Raw genomic sequence first — 25,820 nt, forward strand, 5'->3', positions numbered from 1 at the left:
GTTAGATCCACTGTGGTCTGGACTCTCACTATTATGTTAGATCCACTATGGACTGGACTCTCACTATTATGTTAGATCCACTATGGACTGGACTCTCACTCTTATGTTAGATCCACTATGGACTGGATTCTCACAATATTATGTTAGATCCACTATGGACTGGACTATCACTATTATGTTAGATCCACTATGGACTGGACTCTCACCATTATGTTAGATCCACTATGGACTGGACTCTCACTATTATGTTAGATCCACTATGGACTGGACTCTCACAATCTTATGTTAGATCCACTATGGACTGGACTCTCACACTATTATGTTAGATCCACTATGGACTGGACGCTCACTATTATGTTGGATCCACTATGGAATGGACTCTCACTATTAAGTTAGATCCACTATGGACTGGACTCTCATTATTATGTTAGATCCACTATGGACTGGACTGTCACTATTACGTTAGATCCACTATGGACTGGACTCTCTCACTATTATGTTAGATCCACAAAGGACTGGACTCTCACTATTATGTTAGATCCACTATGGACTGGACTCTCACATTATTAACTAGATCCACTATGGACTGGACTCCCACTATTATGTTAGATCCACTATGGACTGGACTCTCACACTATTAACTATAACCACTATGGACTGGACTCTCACTATTATGTTAGATCCACTATGGACTGGACTCTCACTACTATGTTAGATCCACTATGGACTGGACTCTCACACTATTAACTAGATCCACTATGGACTAGACTCTCACTATTATTTTAGATCCACTATGGACTGGACTCTCACTATTATGTTGGATCCACTATGGACTGGACTCTCACATTATTAACTAGATCCACTATGGACTGGACTCTCACTATTATGTTAGATCCACTATGGACTGGACTCTCACATTATGTTAGATCCACTATGGTCCGGACTCTCACTATTATGTTGGATCCACTATGGACTGGACTCTCACTATTATGTTAGATCCACTATGGTCTGGACTCTCACTATTATGTTAGATCCACTATGGACCGGACTCTCACTATTATGTTAGATCCACTATGGACTGGACTTTCACTATTCTCTTAGATTCACTATGGACTAGACTCTCACTATTATGTTAGATCCACTATGGACTGGACTCTCACTATTATGTTTGATCCACTATGGACTGGACTCTCACTATTATGTTAGATCCACTATGGACTGGACTCTCACTATTATGTTAGATCCACTATGGACTGGACTCTTACAATATTATGTTAGATCCAGTATGGACTGGACTCTCACTATTATGTGAGTTCCACTATGGACTGGACTCTTACTATTATGTTAGATCCACTATGGACTGGACTCTCACTATTATGTTAGATCCACTATGGACTGGACTCTTACAATATTATGTTAGATCCAGTATGGACTGGACTCTCACTATTATGTGAGTTCCACTATGGACTGGACTCTTACTATTATGTTAGATCCACTATGGACTGGACTCTCACTATTATGTTAGATCCACTATGGACTGGACTCTTACAATATTATGTTAGATCCAGTATGGACTGGACTCTCACTATTATGTGAGTTCCACTATGGACTGGACTCTTACTATTATGTTAGATCCACTATGGACTGGACTCTCACTATTATGTTAGACCCACTATGGACTGGACTCTCACTACTATGTTAGATCCACTATGGACTGGACTCTCACACTATTAACTAGATCCACTATGGACTAGACTCTCACTATTATTTTAGAACCACTAAGGACTGTACTCTCACTATTATGTTGGATCCACTATGGACTGGACTCTCACATTATTAACTAGATCCACTATGGACTGGACTCTCACTGTTATGTTATATCCACTATGGACTGGACTCTCACTATTATGTTAGATCCACTATGGACTGGACTCTCATATTATGTTAGATCCACTATGGTCCGGACTCTCACTATTATGTTGGATCCACTATGGACTGGACTCTCACTATTATGTTAGATCCACTATGGTCTGGACTCTCACTATTATGTTAGATCCACTATGGACCGGACTCTCACTATTATGTTAGATCCACTATGGACTGGACTCTCACTATTATGTTAGATCCACTATGGACTGGACTCTCACTATTACGTTAGATCCACTATGGACTGGACTCTCTCACTATTATGTTAGATCCACAAAGGACTGGACTCTCACTATTATGTTAGATCCACTATGGACTGGACTCTCACATTATTAACTAGATCCACTATGGACTGGACTCCCACTATTATGTTAGATCCACTATGGACTGGACTCTCACACTATTAACTATAACCACTATGGACTGGACTCTCACTATTATGTTAGATCCACTATGGACTGGACTCTCACTACTATGTTAGATCCACTATGGACTGGACTCTCACACTATTAACTAGATCCACTATGGACTAGACTCTCACTATTATTTTAGATCCACTATGGACTGGACTCTCACTATTATGTTGGATCCACTATGGACTGGACTCTCACATTATTAACTAGATCCACTATGTGTTGTGATCCGGCTTCCGGATCACACATCTCTAGCATGTTTGTCTTTTTTGTATTGTCCTACTATGTTTTGATCATGTTTTGGACTTTACCGATCCTGTTTGTTAGCGCACTTCCTTGTTTTGTATTGTCACCATGGCAACCTAAGTATGCCTCCTGCACGGACTCATTACGCACACCTGTTTTGAATTATTTGTGTTGTATTTAAGACCACCTGCTACCTTAGTTCCTCCTGGCTGTTTTGTTTGCTACTTGCAACACGCACGTTGGTTCTTATTTTTGTAATCACTATTGCTAAGTCTCGCCTTAGCTTTGCGTGCGCTCTGCACCTCTATTCCTGTACTCTGCTCTCGTTGCTAATTATTAGCATAGCTCTCCGTGCATTCGGCACGCCTTTTCTTTGCATTTTGTACCAGTATTATTTTTGTTTTTGTATTAAATCTAATCTTACCTGCAACTCCTGCCTGTCCTGGTCCTCTTGCATCCCTGGGGTAGCAACACGCATCCATTATGCCTCGCCAACGTGTCAGAAAACAGCCAGCACAACGCCGCCTCGCAGTGGACCACCAAAAGTCTTCCCTTCGCCAAGCCGCGAAGACTTTTTCCCCGGACAGCAGCGCGCAGACAACAGCCCAGTACTCTTCCCTGAGGTTTGGAAGTTTTGTTTTTTCTCCATATTCCAACCACTCTTCCGACTGGGCTGTAAGGCCAGGGCATACCTCCGGCCCACCGGTCCATCACGGTGACGTCATTTCGTCAACGCCCCCTGGTGACTCAATACCACCCCCTGTCGATGATATTTTTTCTGAGGATTTTTATATTGTTGAGTCTTATTCTCAACCTGTTTCAAATATTGACTATGATTTTTTGGACTCTATAGACACAACTAAGTTCTATACAGATGTTATTTCTAGATGCAAACTAAGGCAACATGAGCTACCTACTTTTCTTCCTCCACCTCTTAAGCCCCGTTCCCCGCCCAAGTCTGGGTTTTTTTCTCCTTTTTCAAAAGGACATGTTGGTCAACTTAAAGGGGAGGAGTCTGCCCACCTCCAAACCTCACACCACCCTCCCTTAAGGTCAGTCCCTGACCATAGGGAACGGGTCTGGGATCCCCGTCTGGAGGGAGGGGCTAAGGCCTATAGCTTTGGTGGGGAAGTAGCTCAGATGCTAACTGTCAAACCGCAGCCTCCTATGAGGCCACCTCCACCGATATTCCGCTTAGCTCCTCCTAGTAGACCTCCTCCACCTGTGTTTCCCCCGGTCAAACCACTAAGGCCACCTAGAACTCCTCCACCGACTTTTCGACTCGCTAGTCCACTACCTCCAGTGCGCCCTCCACCACCGGTGTTCAAGCCTAGTCCCAGTCCTGGTCCGACTTCTGGCCAACATTGTAGATCAACTCGTAGACTGAGTCGTAGTCCGAGTCCTAGCCCAAGTCCTTGTTCAAGTCATTCTCTTAATGGTAGTCCAAGTCCCGGTCCCAGTTACGTACCTTCGTGTAGTCTTGATCGTAGTCCTTGTCCTAATTCCCCTCGTGGTCTTAGTCCTCACAGTAACCCTAGTCCTTGCCCAAATTCTTGTCCGAGCCCCAGTGTCACTGTAAGTCCTGGTCCTTGCCCAAGTCCTTATAAAAGCACTAGTTTGATTGTAAGTACTGGTCCTCACACAAGTCCTTGCCCAAGTCCTAGTGTTAGTCTAAATCCTCATAGTAGTCCTAGTCCTCCTCTCTGCCAGTCTCTTAGTGCTCCTCGGCTGACGCCGACACCTGCTCCTCGGCTGACGCCGACTCCTGCTCCTCGGCTGACGCCGACTCCTGCTCCTCGGCTGACGCCGACTCCTGCTCCTCGGCTGACGCCGACTCCTGCTCCTCGGCTGACGCCGACTCCTGCTCCTCGGCTGACGCCGACTCCTGCTCCTCGGCTGACGCCGACTCCTGCTCCTCGGCTGACGCCGACTCCTGCTCCTCGGCTGACGCCGACTCCTGCTCCTCGGCTGACGCCGACACCTGCTCCTCGGCTGACGCCGACACCTGCTCCTCGGCTGAAGCCGACACCTGCTCCTCGGCTGACGCCGACACCTGCTCCTCGGCTGAAGCCGACACCTGCTCCTCGGCTGAAGCCGACACCTGCTCCTCGGCTGAAGCCGACACCTGCTCCCAGTCTGGTTCTCACACCTGCTCCCAGTCTGGTTCTCACACCTGCTCCCAGTCTGGTTCTCACACCTGCTCCCAGTCTGGTTCTCACACCAGCTCCCAGTCTGGTTCTCACACCAGCTCCCAGTCTGGTTCTCACACCAGCTCCCAGTCTGGTTCTCACACCAGCTCCCAGTCTGGTTCTCACACCAGCTCCCAGTCTGGTTCTCACACCAGCTCCCAGTCTGGTTCTCACACCAGCTCCCAGTCTGGTTCTCACACCAGCTCCCAGTCTGGTTCTCACACCAGCTCCCAGTCTGGTTCTCACACCAGCTCCCAGTCTGGTTCTCACACCAGCACAAACTCCCAGTCTGGTTCTCACACCAGCACAAACTCCAAGGCTGGAGCCCACTCCGGTACCAGCACCACGACAGGTACCGGTGCCAGCTCCGTGCCGCCAAGCACCGGTGCCAGCTCCGTGCCGCCAAGCACCGCCGACGACGGGGCTGGAGCCCACACCAGCGCCGACGACGGGGCTGGAGCCCACACCAGCACCACCGACGACTCCTGCGGCTCCCAGGCCGCCTCCGACGACTCCTGCGGCTCCCAGGCCGCCTCCGACGACTCCTGCGGCTCCCAGGCCGCCTCCGACGACTCCTGCGGCTCCCAGGCCGCCTCCGACGACTCCTGCGGCTCCCAGGCCGCCTCCGACGACTCCTGCGGCTCCCAGGCCGCCTCCGACGACTCCTGCGGCTGCAGCACCCGCATCATCCTCGCCAGCTGCACTCGGGCCTGCTTTGGCTGCAGTCCCCGCACCCTCGTCTGCTGCTTCCAAGCCTGCTGGGATTTCGGTGCTGAGGCGTCGTCCACCACGTCGACCACGGGCGTGGCCTCTGCGAGGTCATCCTCCTCGCCAGATACTCCCTCCTCCATGTCGGCCACGGATGTGGCCGTGCCCGGGTCGTCCGCCTCGCCGGGCACCTCATCCTGCGAGGCGGCCACTAATGTGGCCTTTTCGAGGTCGCCCGCCAAAACTTTTTCGGCAGCAGCGTTCCACCCGCCGCCGCCACATGATGTGTCCTCGGTGGATTCGGGGACATGCGATCTGGCGACCCTCCACCGTGGACTCCTTCCGCCCTCCCTTCGTTTGTGAACTTTCTGGTTTTGGGAGGGGGTTCTCTTTATTGCAGTTTTTTGGGGGCATCTGGGATCTGCCCCTTAAGGGGGGGGTAATGTTGTGATCCGGCTTCCGGATCACACATCTCTAGCATGTTTGCCTTTTTTGTATTGTCCTACTATGTTTTGATCATGTTTTGGACTCTACCGATCCTGTTTGTTAGCGCACTTCCTTGTTTTGTATTGTCACCATGGCAACCTAAGTATGCCTCCTGCACGGACTCATTACGCACACCTGTTTTGAATTATTTGTGTTGTATTTAAGACCACCTGCTACCTTAGTTCCTCCTGGCTGTTTTGTTTGCTACTTGCAACACGCACGTTGGTTCTTATTTTTGTAATCACTATTGCTAAGTCTCGCCTTAGCTTTGCGTGCGCTCTGCACCTCTATTCCTGTACTCTGCTCTCGTTGCTAATTATTAGCATAGCTCTCCGTGCATTCGGCACGCCTTTTCTTTGCATTTTGTACCAGTATTATTTTTGTTTTTGTATTAAATCTAATCTTACCTGCAACTCCTGCCTGTCCTGGTCCTCTTGCATCCCTGGGGTAGCAACACGCATCCATTATGCCTCGCCAACGTGTCACTATGGACTGGACTCTCACTGTTATGTTAGATCCACTATGGACTGGACTCTCACTATTATGTTAGATCCACTATGGACTGGACTCTCACATTATGTTAGATCCACTATGGTCCGGACTCTCACTATTATGTTGGATCCACTATGGACTGGACTCTCACTATTATGTTAGATCCACTATGGTCTGGACTCTCACTATTATGTTAGATCCACTATGGACCGGACTCTCACTATTATGTTAGATCCACTATGGACTGGACTTTCACTATTCTCTTAGATTCACTATGGACTAGACTCTCACTATTATGTTAGATCCACTATGGACTGGACTCTCACTATTATGTTTGATCCACTATGGACTGGACTCTCACTATTATGTTAGATTCACTATGGACTGGACTCTCACAATTATGTTAGATCCACTACGGACTGGACTCTCACTATTATGTTAGATCCACTATGGACTGGACTCTTACAATATTATGTTAGATCCAGTATGGACTGGACTCTCACTATTATGTGAGTTCCACTATGGACTGGACTCTTACTATTATGTTAGATCCACTATGGACTGGACTCTCACTATTATGTTAGACCCACTATGGACTGGACTCTCACTACTATGTTAGATCCACTATGGACTGGACTCTCACACTATTAACTAGATCCACTATGGACTAGACTCTCACTATTATTTTAGATCCACTATGGACTGGACTCTCACTATTATGTTGGATCCACTATGGACTGGACTCTCACACTATTAACTAGATCCACTATGGACTAGACTCTCACTATTATTTTAGATCCACTATGGACTGGACTCTCACTATTATGTTGGATCCACTATGGACTGGACTCTCACATTATTAACTAGATCCACTATGGACTGGACTCTCACTGTTATGTTAGATCCACTATGGACTGGACTCTCACTATTATGTTAGATCCACTATGGACTGGACTCTCACATTATGTTAGATCCACTATGGTCCGGACTCTCACTATTATGTTGGATCCACTATGGACTGGACTCTCACTATTATGTTAGATCCACTATGGTCTGGACTCTCACTATTATGTTAGATCCACTATGGACCGGACTCTCACTATTATGTTAGATCCACTATGGACTGGACTTTCACTATTCTCTTAGATTCACTATGGACTAGACTCTCACTATTATGTTAGATCCACTATGGACTGGACTCTCACTATTATGTTTGATCCACTATGGACTGGACTCTCACTATTATGTTAGATCCACTATGGACTGGACTCTCACAATTATGTTAGATCCACTACGGACTGGACTCTCACTATTATGTTAGATCCACTATGGACTGGACTCTTACAATATTATGTTAGATCCAGTATGGACTGGACTCTCACTATTATGTTAGATCCACTATGGACTGGACTCTCACTATTATGTTAGATCCACTGTGGACTGGACTCTCACTATTGGCAAAAATATTATAAACCACCACAAACTCCAACCATCCTTTGCATCCATACCATTTTTCGGGCATGTTTTCATTAAGGCCAATGGTGAGCCTGGGCCTCATGTATTAAGCTTGCGTACGCCCAAAAACCTGCCGTACGCACTTTCCATGGCAAAAATGTGACTAATCAAGACCGCCTGCTGGGTTGTATTAATAGACTGAGTAATCAAACAAGAGCATGTGCTATTCTTTTTTATAGGGTGTTGTTGATAAATGGCACTTACAGATGTCGCTGTCAAGCTTGGACTTGGACGTGGGTTGTTTTCCCGAGGTGCAAAGCGAATAAAGTGGAAACGGCGATGGCGTGAAGGTAGAGACATCTTTTTTTATTGACACTGTAACTAAAAACAGGAACAAACAAAATGCGCGCACAATGGCGGTACAAATACCGACTAAGGAAACAAAAGACTAGCACAAAGGCAATAAACTATAAACATGAAACAAAAACTTGCACGGTGGCATAAATAACAAGAAAATTTACTGTGACCAGGGTATGAGAAAAGCAGCATGGGTGCAGGAGACGGACGTGAGAAGGAGGTGATGTTGCCAGGACGACAACAGAAACAGACGGGCTTAAATTTTACTGTGGTGATTAGGTGAAAACAGGTGTGTGACATGAGGACATGGTGAAGTTGGCATGGTAATGAGACAAACAAGGAAGTGCAAAAACTAGAAACAATGGAGTCATAAGCAAAACAGAACATAACTAAACAAAAACATGAACAGACATGACAGTAGCGATGAACTGTAGTTACTGACGGTGTTTTTTCTGAAGTGTTCCTGAGCCCATGTGGTGATATCCTTTACGCACCGATGTCGCTTTTTGATGCAGTGAGGGATCGAAGGTCAGGGGCTTTCTCTGAATATTTTGATGATATTACGGAACGTGGATGGTGAAATCCTTAAATTCCTTGCAATAGCTTGTTGAGAAATATTGTTCTTGAACAATTTGCTCAGGCATTTGTTGACAAAGCGGTGACCCTCGCCCCGTCCTTGTTTGTGAATGACTGAGCATTTCACGGAAGCTGCTTTTATAACCAATCATGGCACCCACCTGTTCCCAATTAGCTCGTTAACCTATGGGATGTTCCAAATAAGTGTTTGATGAGCATTCCTTAACTTTCTCAGTCTTTTTTGCCACTCGTGCCAACTTTTTTGAAACAGATTGCAGGCTTCAAGGTCCAACTGAGCTAATGATTTAATATTGCAGTCTGCACGTGTCTCTCATGTGTGACTGCCATCTACTCAGTGGCCTAGTGGTTAGAGTGTCCGCCCTGAGGTAGGTTGGTCGTGAGTTCAAACCCCGGCCGAGTCAAACCAAAGACTATAAAAATGGGAGCCGTTACCTCCCTGCTTATCACTCAGCATCAAGGGTTGGAATTGGGGGTTAAATCACCAAAAATTATTCGCAGGCGTGGCCACCGCTGATGCTCACTGCTCCCCTCACCTCCCTCCTGGGTCAATTGCTGAGGATAATTTCACCACACCTGGTGTATGTGTGTGACAATAATTGGTACTTTAACATGAACTAATGGAGGTTTAGTCGCCCGTGTCTTTAACAACTACAGGGAAGCCTGTTTCCAACTTTAATTGATGGTCCTTGAACGCACCACAGTTACGTGCGGTGGGTTGCAGAAGTGGAACTTGTACATAACTTTCTCCTTTTATTGTATGAACAGTTTATTCATATTTATGACTTAATTTATTGTACCTTACATATTTAAATCAGGGGGGGGAAATATTCAAACTTTGTAAAATCAATTTAATTAAATCGTAGTCGGGGTTCTGTCAGAAACATGTGCAACTAATTCTTTTATTTTGCACTAAAATCCTAAATTATTGAATCATGTAATTCCCATTAATTAGTTTAAGTACATGACATTTTATTTAAGTCTGATTTTTTTTGTTTTTAAGAAATATAAACATAATTTTACATTAAAAAACATTATATATATATATATATGTATATATATATATATATATATATATATATATATATATATATGTGTCAAAAAATTCTAATTCTGCTATGGACCTTAATTTAGCTTTGGGGCAGCCTTGTCCTATGTCGTTACCACTATTTTAACTACAGTATAAAACTTCATTTTTGTTCCATAAAAAAGGGACATGCGGTAGAGAATGGATGGATGGAAGGTTGGAAGACCAAACAATGCTTAGAAAACTGAAACAAAATAGAAAATACATCCAATGAATGTGTTCCAGACACCCAAAATTCTGAAGAAAAAACACATTTTATAGAGCATGGTGATAGTTTTACATGCAGAAAAGTATAAAAATGATGAATGAAATGTATAAATTAACATTTGACATCATTTTTACTTGGCAAAGACGGGAATGCGGGGTAAAGGATGATGTACTTTGTTGTTCTTTCGTGAATTCAATAGTGCTTCTCACCTGATCTTTGTTGGACACCACATTACACGGAATGATAGAATGAGATTTATTTTTGGGAAAAGCCAAACAATTATGAAAAAATATGGCCTATAAACACGCATGGTTCCACAGTTCCTTGTCCTGCCTTCCCTCCGCAGACCCGACTGAGTCCCAGGCGTCCTCCCCCCGTGTGTCCTCGCTTTCTGGCACACATGAAGACTCACTGCCAAGGCCTCAGACCCCCACGCGTCCTAAGCTCCAAGTCCAGGCCTTGGCCTCCGTCCGAGGGCAGGGAGCAGGCCAGCGGGTCCTACCGGGCTCCGCCAGGTGAGAGGATTGACGCGGGGGTGGAGTGGGTTTCCTTCTGTGACGTCTGACTTCAATGATCACCTCTCAAAACGCCATCATTGAAGTCGCCACATGACCATGGCTGGAGAAATATTATACAGCAGGGGTCACCAACGCTGTGCCTGTGGGCACCAGGTCGCCCGTAAGGACCAGATGAGTCGCCCGCTGGCCTGTTCTAAAAATAGCTCAAATAGCAGCACTTACCAGTGAGCTACCTCTATTTTTTAAATTTTATTTATTTACTCGCAAGCTGGTCTCGCTTTGCTGGACATTTTTAATTCTAAGAGAGACAAAACTCAAATAGAATTTGAAAAACCAAGAAAAACTTTTGAAGACTTGGTCTTCACTTGTTTAAGTAAATTCATTCATTTTTTTACTTTGCTTCTTATAACTTTCAGAAAGACAATTTTAGAGAAAAAATACAAGCTTAAAAATGATTTTAGGATTTTTAAACACATATACCTATTTACCTTTTAAATTCCTTCCTCTTCTTTCCTGACAATTTAAATCAACGTTCAAGTATTTTTTTTTTATTGTAAAGAATAATAAATACATTTTAATTTAATTCTTCATTTTAGCTTCTGTTTTTTCGACAAAGAATATTTGTGAAATATTTCTTCAAACTTATAATGATTAGAATTAAAAAAGAATATTCTGGCAAATCTAGAAAATCTGTAGAATCAAATTTAAATCTAATTTCAAAGTCTTTTGAATTTCTTTTAAAATTTTTGTCCTGGAAAATCTAGAAGAAATAATGATTTGTCTTTGTTGGAAATATAGCTTGGTCCAATTTGTTATATATTCTAACAAAGTACAGATTGGATTTTAACCTATTTAAAACATTTCATCAAAATTCAAAAATTATTCTTAATCAGGAAAAATTACTAATCATGTTCCATATTTTTTTTCTTTTTTTTTTCTTTTAAAGTTTCAAATTAGCTAGTTTTTCTCTTCTTTTTTTCGGTTAAATTTTGACTTTTAAAGAGTCGAAATTGAAGACAAACTATGTTTCCAAATTTAATTTTCATTTTTTTCTGTGTTTTCTCCTCTTTTAAACCGTTCAATTAAATGTTTTTTTCATCATTTAAAAAATCTTCCCCAAAAGAGAAATAAATGTAGGACGGAATGACTGACAGTAATACCCATTGTTTATATATATATATAGATTTATTTATTAAAGGTAAATTGAGCAAATTAGCTATTTTTGGCAATTTATTTAAGTGTGTATCAAACTGGTAGCCCTTCACATTAATCAGTACCCAAGAATAGCTCTTGGTTTCAAAAAGGTTGGTGACCCCTGCTATACAGGAAAACATTTGCGCACTCCGGGGCATTGAAACACATCAACAGTGTACAAAACTGGTTATTTCCTGGCGTATTTAAAAACAAAAAACCCGCATCAGCAATTAAAACATATTTTATGTGGTACTGTCAAAATTAAAATAGCAAAAAACATGAAAAAATAGCTTTCCCGGTAAGGTCCATTCAGGTGTACTGGAGAGGAGGCTAATCCGGATAGTCCAACCTCGGATTCAGGAGGAGCAGTGTGGGTTTTCGTGCTGGTCGTGGTACTGTGGACCATCTTTTTAGTCTGGGCAGGGTCCTTGAGGGTGGATGGGAGTTTGCCCAACCAGTCTACATGTGCTTTGTGGACTTGGAGAAGGCATTGGACCGTGTGCCCTCGGGAAGTCCTGTGGGGAGTGCTCAGAGAGAATGGAGTACTGGACTGTCTGATCAGTGTCAAGGCTTGGTCCGACTTACTGCCATAAGTCGGATCTGTTTCCAGTGAGGGTTGGACTCCGCCAAGGCTGCCCTTTGTCACCCATTGTGTTCAGAATTTCTAGGCGCAGTCAAAGCGTTGAGGGGTTCCGGTTTGGTGGCTGCAGGATTAGGTCTCTGCTTTGTGCAGATGATGTGGTCCTGATGGCTTCAACTGGCCAGGATCTTCAGCTCTCACTGGATCGGTTCGCAGCCGAGTGTGAAGCAACCGGGATGAGAATCAGCCCTTCCAAGTCCAAGTCTGTGGTTCTCGCCCGGAAAAGGGTGGAGTGACATAACCGGGTTGGGGAGGAGACCCAGCCCCAAATGGAGGTGTTCAAATACCTCGGAGTCTTGTTCACGAGTGAGGGAAGAGTGGATCGTGAGGTCGGTGCGGCCTCTTCAGTAATGCAGACGCTGTATCGATCCGTTGTGGTGAAGAAGGAGCTGAGCCGGAAGGCAAAGCTCTCAATTTACCGGTGGATCTACATTCCACTCCTCACCTATAGTCATGAGCTTTGGGTTGTTACCAAAAGGACAAGATCCCGGGTACAAGTGGTCGAAATGAGTTTCCTCCACCGGGTGGCGGGGCTCTCCCTTAGAGATAGGGTGAGAAGCTCTGCAATCCGGGGGGAGCTCAAAATAAAGCCGCTGCTCCTCCACATGGAGAGGAGCTACCCGAACGCCTCTCTAGGGAGGTGTTTCGGGCACGTCCGACCGGTAGGAGGCCACTGGGAAGACCCAGGACACGTTGGGAGGACTATGTCTCTCGGCTGGCCTGGGAAACCCTCGGGATCCCCGGGGAAGAGCTGGATGAAGTAGATGGATGGATGGATGGATGTACTGTACTGTGCAATCTACTAATAAAAGTTTCAATCAATCAATCACACCACTGCCTCCAGGCCTCTGCGGTTGTTTTTGCTCAAGTCCCCGCAGCTCCGCCCTCCTGGTGGCCCGGGCCGAGGAGACCCTTTCAGGGCTGGTCCTCTGACGTGAAGGCATGTCGTCCTGCCCTCACCTTAAGACCCCAGCAGGGTCCGTGTGATGTACTCAGACAAGGGGCTTGGGGTTGGGGGGGGCGTGCATATCTCGGCATGGCGAGCTAAAACTAATTATTCCACCATATGGCGCTCGCCCTCCGCACAATCGCCCTTAACCCCGCCGCCTGAAGCAAGCCGCCGTGGCTTTGCACCCTGACACATGTCGTTCATATGCACGTCAGTACACACACTCCCGTACACGTGTGTGTGTGTGTGTGTGTGTGTGTGTGTAACAGATGGGAATGGCGGTGTATTGTAATCGGAGCAGTGCCGCAATGTGCTGACTCCTCTTGGCAGCAGTAGCCCCCCTCCCCGAAACAAGAGGAGATTGTTTGGGACCCCCCCTGCACCCCCCCCATCTCACACGTATAATCAGGGTTCCAGCAGGAGAAAGGAGTGAAGAGAAAAGAAGGGGTGTGCAAAAGGGGGCGGGAGAGGGAGGAAGGGCGGGGCCAGATGGAGTTTGTGGACGACTGAAAGGAAAGCCGGAGGAATGATGGATTTGCTAGGAAGCGAGAGGAAGGATTACAAATCCTCACTTGAGCAAAACATGTCCGTCTCCATCGCACAGAGCAATGGTCGGAAGAAGACGGCCGCCATAGCAGTATCAGTCTTTGTGAGGTCAGGGGTAAGCTCACAAAGACTGGAAGACTTTGGTGGTTGATCACTAAAGAACGGCGCTCCTCCAGTAACTTCTTTAAAAAGCCGCAAGTGTTTGTTTTCCCAGCTGTAGCTGATATGAATCCGGCCTCCCGCATTGTGGAAGCGTGGAAGTTGGGAAACGGGGCAGCTGCTCCAGTGGCGCATTTTTTCTTCTCAAGGCTTTTGTTGGCAAGCCAAGCTGGGTTCCTCCTCTGGGAAGGAAAATGTCACAGGCAGATGATCTGTATGAAAGCTAAATGGTGATGTTTTGTTGTCTTTGCTGAAGGGTACGTCCATAACAGAAGAGCAAATGTTGGGAAGGAAGGATCCCACCGAGTTCCCTTTCTGCCACACATCTCTGCTGCTACACGGTCTTCCACCGTTCTTCCACCTTCTCAACACGAGACCCTTCGCTCCATTGCTGCTAGACCACAAGGCAAAGAATGCAAAGGCTCAGGAATCTCCAGTCATGTCAATGAAGACCATGGATGTCAGAAGGTTGAGGTACCTACAGGAGTGTCCGCCGCGGGAGCTGGAGTGCCAAACTGGGGGTTTAGTCTCAGCCCTGCTGGGTGTAAGAGCTCCAAGGCCTCGCAAGAGTCCTTGTCGGATTTCAGTCGACCGCCCTCAAGTCTCTTAAGTCGACCGTCCTCAAGTCTACTAAATCCACCTTCCTCAAGTCTACCAAATCGACCATCCTCAAGTCTCCTTAATCGACCGTCCTCAAGTCTCTTAAGTCGATCATCCTCAAGTCTACTAAATCAACCGTCCTCAATTCTCCTAAAGCGACCGTCCTCAAGTCTCCTACATCGACCCTCCTCAAGTCTCCTACATCGACCGTCCTCAAGCCTCCTAAATCGACCGTCCTCAAGCCTCCAAAATCGACCGTCCTCAAGCCTCTTAAGTCAACCGTCCTCCGGTCTCTTCAATCAACCGTCCTCCAGTCTCTTCAGTCGACCGTCCTCCAGTCTCTTCAGTCGACCGTCCTCCAGTCTCTTCAGCCGGAGCACCGATCTCGCCAGCTGCAGGAGCAACGTCCTGTCGGGTGAATGTTGGCTTTAGCAGTAGGTGTTGTTTAGCATTAGAACCTAATCATACTGTCTGTTCTTTTCGCAGAACATATAAGAGACTTCGACCCATTGGACAGCTTGTCTAGCCGTCGCCAAGTGTTGCAGTCATCCGGTGGTCATGGTTCCACGCCTGAGGACGATCGCACACGTTTCGGTCCACTTAGGGCAGCTTCAAACCTTGTCGGTCCTTTAAATACGCTTGACATCACAAAGGTGGAGGAACGTCACAGTGGCGATGGTGTGGACTTTCCTCACAGGCCCTCGGCCACATTGTCTGCCCCAAGAGCAACCCCGTATGCCCTTGCGGCCCATCCAGAGTCTGGCCCCCGACCCGTCCAGCCTCCCATCTCCGCCCTGAAAGGTGAGAATAGTCCCACATGCGTCCCGTTCCCCTTCCTTAGGGCCTGATTGTCCTCAGCTTGGCTGGACGTCCCCTTTAAGGGACAAAAAGATCGACTCCAGACGGGATGAAATCAAAGACCCCCGTCATTACATTGTGAAAGCACCAGTGTCCCCCCCCTCAGCCCGCAATAAATAACCCAGAAAGCTTTGCTTTTCAGCGAGGAGAAAGCCCAGTTGATGATAAGCTGGTACCGTTTGATTCCTCGTTCAAAGCCGCGAGGCCCCTCGTGTGCCGTCTTTCTTAGCCGCCTCGCCCCCCCCGTCTTCACTCTTTTACTCTTTTGCATGCTCGCGGAGGACGGCATGGTCATAAATCCACACGGGCCGCCGCTCGCTGACGGGCCGCCACAATAGAATACCTCCGCGTCCGCCAATTTACCGTCGGCCACGGAGATAAAGGCCCGGGCCGCTGACATCTGACTCCTCTAAAAGAAAGTGAACAATGTGGAAATTGTGTGGGGATTTTCTCTTTTCTGTCCGGGACACGGACTACTCTCCGTGTGGTAGGGGGGAGGTGGTAGGGCGGGGGCGGTGTAGCCCGCTGTTCTCTTCACGGCCAATGTCACCAGCGAATAGAGCTGCATAATAATCCCAATTTATTCCAAACCTTTCTGGGGGAGGTTCTCAATGTCGGACTCTAACTGCACCAAGATGTCCGACAAATCTTTTTTTTGTCCATCACTCCTAATCAACAAATTCCATAAAGAACGTTAAGAGCTATATTACCGTATTTCTCGGACCGTAGGGCGCACCGGATCAAAAGGCGCACTGCCGATGAGCGGGTCTAGTCAGGTCTATTTTCATACAAAAGGAGGACTGGATTATAGGGCGCATTAAAGGAGTCATATTAGGACTATTTTTTCTCTAAATGTAAAAGACTTCCTTGTGGTGGTAGTTATTTACAGACCATCTTCAAGTCACTTTCTGACAGACGCTTTAGTGGGCAGTCTTATTTATGTGGCTCACCTTCGACGGCGTCTTCTCCCCGTCATCTTTGTTGTAGCGGTGTAGCGTGCAAGGACGGGAGTGGAAGAAGTGTCAAAAGATGGCGCTAACTGTTTTAATGACATTCAGACTTTACTTCAATCAATAACGGAGCAGAGTCTCCTCATCCGTGACTCACTAGTGCAACAAGAACAACGCCGGAAATGTGTCCCGTGAAAAAACGCCCGACCGGGATCCTATAATAACTAAAGTTGCTCGGGTGAAATGTAAAGGCACTACACCGGTATGTTTTAGCGCTTTCATGGCGAGTTCATTGACAGATATAAGTGAGAACTTTATAATACTTTATATTAGAAATGGCAACAGTGGAGGATGAATGTCTCATAACAAGAATATAGAGGAAAAGAAGAAGCTTATCAACTACGCTGTTGCCATGGACTACAAAGGTGGACGCGCGCAAATTTTCAGGACTTATGCGAATCCCAAATACAGATCAGCAGGTACCAAAAGTACAGTATGTATGTATATACTGTATGTGTGTATATATATATATATATATATATATATATATATATATATATATATATATATATATATATATATATATATATATATATTCGAGGCTGAGCCAATCAGAGGACACAATACTGAACACCAAGCTCTGATTGGTTTGGTCTCATCTATTAGCCTAGACTTAGACAAAGACTTAGATTTAGACTTAGACAAACTCTATTGGGCCGGTATAGCTCGGTTGGTAGAGCGGCCGTGCCAGCAACTTGAGGGTTGCAGGTCCGATTCCCGCTTGTGTCCTTGGGCAAGACACTTGACCCACCTGCCCCCGGTGCCACCCACACTGCTTTAAATGTAACTTAGATATTGGGTCTCACTATGTAAAAGTGCTTTGAGTCACTAGAGAAAAGCGCTATATAAATATAACTCACTTCATCTCTTGATAGACAAAGGAAATTGTTCCTAATACTACTTTAGTATTGATATTTTTTATTTGAATCAGCCACGTTTTTACGCTTGAAAATGCCCAATTTAACCCAAAAATATTCCTGCCTAAAAAACAGTTTTGTGATAGAGGTTGATACTTATGGTAAAAATACTTGCCAACCCTCCCAGATTTTCCGAGAGACTCCCCAAATTCTGCGCCTCTACCAAAAACCTCCCGGGACAAATGTTCTCCCTAAAATCTCCCGAAATTCAGGCGGAGCTGGAGGCCACGCCCCCTCCAGCTCCATGCGGACCTGAGCGAGGACAGCCTGTTTTCACGTCCGCATTCCCACAATATAAACAGCGTGTCAGCCCGATGACGTTATAACTGTAGAATGATCCAGGGCAAGTTCTTGGTTTCTTATGTGGGTTTATTGTTAGGCAGTTTCATTAACATCCTCCCAGCGCGGCAACAACAGCAGTCACGTTTTCGTCTATCGTACAGCAGTTTGTCTGCCGTAAACAGCAATGTTGTGACACTCTTAAACAGGACAATACTGCCATCTACTGTACGTACATACAGTATGGTTGGAAAAATTGTGAGAGAGAATAGAACAAGGATGGACAATTCAACCCTTAACTCAACAATGAGTAGATGAGTGTTATGTGTGTGTATATGTGGAAATAAATGAACACTGAAATTCAAGTATATATATATGTATATATATATATATATATATATATATATATATATATATATATCTAGAATTCACAGAAAGTCAAGTATTTCCTAAGTTTGCTACAAATCACGTACTGAATCCTGCCAAAATAAAGGCCTACTGAAATGAGATTTTCTTATTCAAACGGGGATAGAAGGTCCATTCTATGTGTCATACTTGATCATTTCGCGATATTGCCATATTTTTGCTGAAAGGATTTAGTAGAGAACATCAACGATAAAGTTCGCAACTTTAGGTCACTAATAAAAAAGCCTTGCCTGTACCGGAAGTAGCAGACGATGTGCGCGTGACGTCACGGGTTGTGGAGCTCCTCACATTGTTTACAATCATGGCCACCAGCAGCTAGAGCGATTCGGACCGAGAAAGCGACAATTTCCTCATTAATTTGAGCGAGGATGAAAGATTCGTGGATGAGGAAAGTTAGAGTGAAGCACTAGAGCAGGGGTCGGGAACCTTTTTGGCTGAGAGAGCCATACAAGGCAAATATTTTCAAAATTATTTCCGTGAGAGCTATATAATATATTTTCTAAGACTGAATACAACTAAAGGCGTGTGTTTTTAAGTAAGACCAACATTTTTAGAGTATAATAAGTCTCTTATTCTTTTTAATAACATTGTTATTCTGAAGCTAACCAACAATAAATAAAATACCTCTTACCATTAAAGCGACTTCTTGAACAGGTGCGGTAGAACCCGGATGGATGGATTAAAATGCATGAAAATATTTTATATTTTGAACGTTATTTTTAACACTGATTACTGGTGGAATTATTCATTACTTACCGTGTTAAGCAATGTCAGCTGAGATTTATCTGAGAGCCAGTTGCAGTCATCAAAAGAGCCACATCTGGCTCTAGAGCCATAGGTTCCCTACCCCTGCATTAGAGAGAGAAAAAAAGGCGAGGGCAGTGAGAGCGATTCATATGTTATTAGACACATTTACTAGGAACTTTTTGGAAAATCCCTTATCCGATTATTGGGTTACTAGTCTTTTAGTGAGATTATAAAGTCATACCTGAAAGTCCGAGGGGTGTGTTGACCACCAGTGTCTCTGATGGAAGCCATGGAGGTGCCAAAAAAGTCACAGCTGCTGCAGGAAGACGCAAGCTCCGCTGATGTGTTTGGTAAGAGCCGACTTATTACCACAATTTTCTCACCGAAACCTGTTGGTTGACGTGTGCTTGACCACCCTGTCCCATATTTAAAGCTTCACAACAAACAAAGAAACACCGGCTGTGTTTGTGTTGCTAAAGGCAGCTGCAATACACCGCTTCCCACCTACGTCGTTCTTCTTTGACCTCTCCATTATTAATTGAAGAAATTGCAAAAGATTCAGCGTGGTCGGTAAATGTGGGTTTCAGTAGGCCTTTAAAGGTGAGATTGTGACATTTGTGTGTGCATATTCATGTTTGTGTCAGTACGGAGTCCAAGGGTCTCCAAACAAAGACAAGAAGGGCGCTGACAGCGGCAGTCTGCTGTCGAGAGTCCGCTCAAGTCGCTCCATTGTGGACCTTCAAGTGCGACAATGGCGGGTCGGTGTTCAAATCCTCCACTGCAGGCTCGGCGTGTACATGTTGGGGGGGCCTCCGTGTTTATTATTCTTTTGTGCCTTGGTAACGTGAGGAAAGCCTCTTGGGCCGCGAGTGCTCCCCCCCCCCCCCCCCCCCCCCTCTGCTAATCTTCTCACTTCCCGACGTTGTGTTGTGATACTCGGAGAAGTCATCGCTGATTAGTGTTGCTAATGAGGCCTCGCAGGCGAAACCACCACCCGCCCGCTTCACCTTCTATGACGCCGCCACACCTGAGGGTCTTCACTGGTGGGGGTGCGCTTGTCTGGAGGAGGAAACGGGTTTCAAACAAAACCTGGCCCCAGATCTGGCTTCTGATAGTAGGCCGCGTCCTCGGGAGCGCTCGCAGCTGCGGGGTTGTTTGCCGCTCACGCTTCCTTTGTCTTCACTGTGCTTTACCTCCGTAAAGGCTTGAATCACCAAAAAAATGATTCCCGGGCGTGGCCACCGCTGCTGCTCACTGCTCCCCTCACCTCCCAATAAGTCAACAAGGGGATGGGTCGAATGCAGAGAATTATATCCTGACAACAATCATTGGTATTTAACTTATTAGGATGCATGCACACTTGTCACGTGTGCTCCGGTTCAAACAGACCTGAGTCTTTCTGCTCCTTTGGACCAACAGGACCTGGGTCTCAGACCGCCTGCCAGGGTTGTACAATATAACGGTACTGGTACAGTTTCGTGGTACTAACAAATCAAAAACGGTACTAAAATCTGTTTGAAAAGTACCGGCGCGTCGTCGTCACATTGCTGGTTTTACAAGAAGAGGAGCATGTTCGGCAGCACAAACACACAGAGTACTTACAAGCAGACAAAGTGTATAACTTTCACAATATTATGTTGGATCCACTATGGACTGGACTGTCACTATTATGTTAGATTCACTATGGACTGGACTCTCACACTACTATGTCGGATCCACTATGGACTGGAATCTCACTATTATGTTGGATCCACTATGGACTGGACTCTCACTATCATGTTGGATGCACTATGGACTGGACTCTCACTATTATGTTAGATCCACTATGGACTGGACTCTCACTATTATGTTAGATCCACTCTGGACTGGACTCTCACTATTATGTTGGATCCACTTTGGACTGGACTCTCACTATCATGTTAGATCCACTATGGACTGGACTCTCACTATTATGTTAGATCCACTATGGACTGGTCTCTTACAATATTATGTTGGATCCACTATGGACTGGACTCTCACTATTATGTTAGATCCACTATGGACTGGACTCCAACTATTATGTTAGATCCACTATGGACTGGAATCTCACTATTACGTTGGATCCACTATGGACTGGACTCTCACTATCATATTGGATCCACTATGGACTGGACTCTCACTATTAGTTAGATCCACTATGGACTGGACTCTCACTATTATGTTAGATCCACTATGGACTGGACTCTCACTATTATGTTGGATCCACTTTGGACTGACCTCTCACTATCATGTTAGATCCACTATGGACTGGACTCCAACTATTATGTTAGATCCACTATGGACTGGACTCTCACACTATTATGTTAGATCCACTATGGACTGGAGTCTCACTATTATGTTAGATCCATTGTGGACTGGACTCTCACTATTATGTTAGATCCACTATGGACTGGACTCTCACACTATTATGTTAGATCCATTATGGACTAGACTCTCACTATTATGTTGGATCCACTATGGACTGGACTCTCACTATTATGTTAGATCCACTATGGACTGGACTCTCACTATTATGTTGGATCCACTTTGGACTGGACTCTCACTATCATGTTAGATCCACTATGGACTGGACTCCAACTATTATGTTAGATCCACTATGGACTGGACTCTCACACTATTATGTTAGATCCACTACGGACTGGACTCTCACTATTATGTTAGATCCACTATGGACTGGACTTTCACTATTATGTTTGATCCACTATGGATTGGACTCTCACTATTATGTTGGATCCACTATGGACTGGACTCTCACTATTATGTTAGAAACACTATGGACTGGACTCTCACTATTATGTTAGATCCACTATGGACTGGACTCTCACTATTATGTTAGATCCACTATGGACTGGACTCTCAAACTATTATGTTAGGTCCACTATGGACTGGAATCTCACTATTATGTTGGATCCACTATGGACTGGACTCTCACTATCATGTTGGATCCACTATGGACTGGACTTTCACTATTATGTTAGATCCACTAGGGACTGGACTTTCACTATTATGTTTGATCCACTATGGACTGGACTCTCACTATTATGTTAGAAACACTATGGACTGGACTCTCACTATTATGTTAGATCCACTATGGACTGGACTCTCACTGTTATGTTAGATCCACTATGGACTGGACTCTCACTATTATGTTAGATCCACTATGGACTGGACTCTCAAACAATTATGTTAGGTCCACTATGGACTGGAATCTCACTATTATGTTGGATCCACTATGGACTGGACTTTCACTATCATGTTGGATCCACTATGGACTGGACTCTCACTATTATGTTAGATCCACTATGGACTGGACTCTCACTATTATGTTAGATCCACTATGGACTGGACTCTCACTATTATGTTGGATCCACTTTGGACTGGACTCTCACTATTATGTTAAATCCACTATGGACTGGTCTCTTACAATATTATGTTAGATCCACTATGGACTGGACTCTCACTATTAGGTTAGATCCACTATGGACTGGTCTCTTACAATATTATGTTAGATCCACTATGGACTGGACTCTCACTATTATGTTAGATCCACTATGGACTGGACTCCAACTATTATGTTAGATCCACTATGGACTGGAATCTCACTATTACGTTGGATCCACTATGGACTGGACTCTCACTATCATGTTGGATCCACTATGGACTGGACTCTCACTATTAGTTAGATCCACTATGGACTGGACTCTCACTATTATGTTAGATCCACTATGGACTGGACTCTCACTATTATGTTAGATCCACTATGGACTGGACTCTCACTATTATGTTAGATCCACTATGGACTGGACTCTCACATTAATATGTATTATTACCTTTTTTTCCAACCTTCTCCTTTTGTTGTTGTTTTCAGCCAACATTTCAGAACCTGACTCCTGGTCATCATTGGACTCGTCCAAGCTCAGCTGCAGTCGCTCGCAGGCGTTCGACCAGCTGGACGCCTTCGCCCCCTCGTCGGCTTCCTGTTCCTCCTTGGAGCGAGCGTACGACTCATCAGGACGACCTTCGCCTCTTCACGGTATTCAAATCTTCTTTTTTTTTTTTTTTTTTTTAAATTAACGAGTTAAATTCACTGCAATGAAGTGGTGACTTGTCCAGGGTGTACACGGCCTTCCGTCTGAATGCAGTACACCGGTACAATTGCGGTACTAATGAATCAAAAAAGGTTCTATACTCTGTTTGAAAAGTACCGGTTTGCCATATTTTCAGCAATGTCACCAGCAGACGAGCATGTTCGGCAGTGCGCGCACACTGAGTACTTACAGGCAGACACCGTATGTCGATAGAAAAGGGAGAATTGACGCATTTTGGTGCACAAAGTAAAGATAAAGGTGAAGTGATAAAACTGAAATGCCCTCAGGAAGAGCTGCTTTAAGACATGGCTTGTGCAGCCCTTTGAGACATTTGTGATTAATGCTATGTAAATAAACTTTGATTGATTGATTGACTGATTGATAGCAAGCCAGCAGCTAACACCCATCCGCAGTCTGCAGTGTTTTAGCTACCTTCTAAATCACTAATCCTCGTCTCCATGGCAACAAATAAAGTAAGTTCCTTACAAGTTCCATTATCACTGGAGGACAAGGAATCGCTAAACATGCTTCACTACACACCGTAGGAGGATACAATAGCTCACTGGCATCACAATGTAAACAAACGCCATGGGTGGATCTACACCTGACATCCACTGTAATGATATCAAGTACAGGAGCGTATCGAGTCGATACTACTTTGACTACATTGATATTTTTTTTCCTTTTTTAAAAAATGTATATTATGTTTATAAACTCAGTAAATACGTCCCTGGACACATGAGGACTTTGAATACGACCAATGTATGATCCTGTAACTACTTGGTATCGGATCGATACATAAACATATGGTATCATACAAAACTAATGTAAAGTATCAAACAACAGAAGAATAAGTGATTATGACATTTTAACAGTTTATCGAATGCAGCTGAGACAGGTTTCAGTACCTCCCGCGACCCCAAAAGGGACAAGCGGTAGAAAATGGATGGATTGGTGAAGTGAATTATATTTATATAGCGCTTTTCTCTAGTGACTCCAAGCGCTTTTACACAGTGAAAGCCAATATCTAAGTTACATTTAAAGCAGTGTGGGTGCAGGTGGGTAAAGTGTCTTGCTCAAAGACACAACGGCAGTGACAAGGATGGCGGAAGCGGGGATCGAACCTGGAACCCTCTACCAACCGAGCTATGCTAAAGAGGTCCTTTCAGACATCCATCCGCAGTCGGCAGTGTTTTAGCTACGTTCTAAATCACTAATCCTCGTCTCCATGGCGACAAATAAAGTTTCTCACAAGTATTATTATCACTGGAGGACGAGGAATAGCTAAACATGCTTCACTACACACTGTAGGAGGATACAATAGCTCACCGGCGTCACAATGTAAACAAACGCCATGGGTGGATCTACACCTGACATCCACTGTAATGATATCAAGTACAGGAGCGTATCGAGTCGATTGCATTGATATTTGTTCCTCTTTTTAAAATTCATATTATGTTTGTAAACATGGGAAATACGTCCCTGGACACAAGAGGACTTTGAATATGACCAATGTATGATCCTGTAACTACTTGGTATCGCATCGATACCTAAATGTGTGGTATCATCCAAAACTAATGTAAAGTACCAAACAACAGAAGAATAAGTGATTATGACATTTTAAGAGTTTATCAAATGCAGCTGAGACAGGTTTCAGCACCCCTCGCGACCCCAAAAGGGACAAGCGGTAGAAAATGGATGGATGGACGGATGGATGGATTAGTGAAGTGAATTATATTTCCATAGCGCTTTTCTCTAGTGACTCCAAGCGCTTTTACATAGTGAAAGCCAATATCTAAGTTACATTTAAAGCAGTGTCGGCGCAGGTGGGTAAAGTGTTTTGCTCAAGGACACAACGGCAGTGACAAGGATGGCGGAAGCGGGGATCGAACCTGGAACCCTCTACCAACCGAGCTATGCTAAAGAAGTGCTTTAAGACATCCATCCGCAGTCGACAGTGTTTTAGCTACTTCTAAATCACTAATCCTCGCCTCCATGGCGCCAAATAAAGTTTCTCACAAGTATTATTATCACTGGAGGACGAGGAATAGCTAAACATGCTTCATTACACACCGTAGGAGGATACAATAGCTCCCCGGCGTCACAATGTAAACAAACGCCATGGGTGGATCTACACCTGACATCCACTGTAATGATATCAAGTACAGGACTGTATCGAGTCGATTGCATTGATATTTTTTTCCTCTTTTTAAAATTCATATTATGTTTGTAAACACGGGAAATACGTCCCTGGACACATGAGGACTTTGAACATGACCAATGTATGATCCTGTAACTACTTGGTATCGGATCGATACCTAAATGTGTGGTATCATCCAAAACTAATGTAATGTATCAAAGAAGATAAGAATAAGTGATTATTACATTTCAACAGAAGTGTCGATAGAACATGTTGAAACAGAAAATATCCTCGTCTCCATGGCAACAAAAAAGTTTGTTTCTTACAAGTAACGTTATCACTGGAGGACAAGGAATAGCTAAACATGCTTCACTACGCACTGTAGGAGGATACAATAGCTCACTGGCGTCACAATGTAAACAAACGCCATGGGTGGATCTGCACCTGACATCCACTGTAGTGATACCGAGTCGATAGTCGATACTACTATGATTACATTGATGTTTTTAAAAATATATATATATATATATATATATTGTTTATAAACTC

General features: G+C 44.8%; 1 protein-coding gene across 1 annotated transcript in view; it reads left to right on the forward strand.

Annotated features, from left to right (window-relative positions):
* The first annotated feature begins 8,462 nt into the window (after positions 1 to 8,462).
* LOC133561304 (uncharacterized) overlaps positions 8,463 to 25,820 on the forward strand; it is a 32,644-nt gene continuing 15,286 nt past the window's right edge. Inside the window, exons 1-6 of the mRNA XM_061914669.1 lie at positions 8,463 to 8,543; positions 10,508 to 10,676; positions 14,424 to 15,182; positions 15,254 to 15,568; positions 20,392 to 20,472; positions 22,912 to 23,076. Of these exons, the coding sequence (XP_061770653.1) occupies positions 8,463 to 8,543; positions 10,508 to 10,676; positions 14,424 to 15,182; positions 15,254 to 15,568; positions 20,392 to 20,472; positions 22,912 to 23,076 (1,570 nt within the window). The remainder of the gene's footprint in view (positions 8,544 to 10,507; positions 10,677 to 14,423; positions 15,183 to 15,253; positions 15,569 to 20,391; positions 20,473 to 22,911; positions 23,077 to 25,820) is intronic.

This window comes from Nerophis ophidion, linkage group LG10 (assembly GCF_033978795.1).
Source record: "Nerophis ophidion isolate RoL-2023_Sa linkage group LG10, RoL_Noph_v1.0, whole genome shotgun sequence".
NCBI classification, from domain to species: Eukaryota; Metazoa; Chordata; class Actinopteri; order Syngnathiformes; family Syngnathidae; genus Nerophis; species Nerophis ophidion.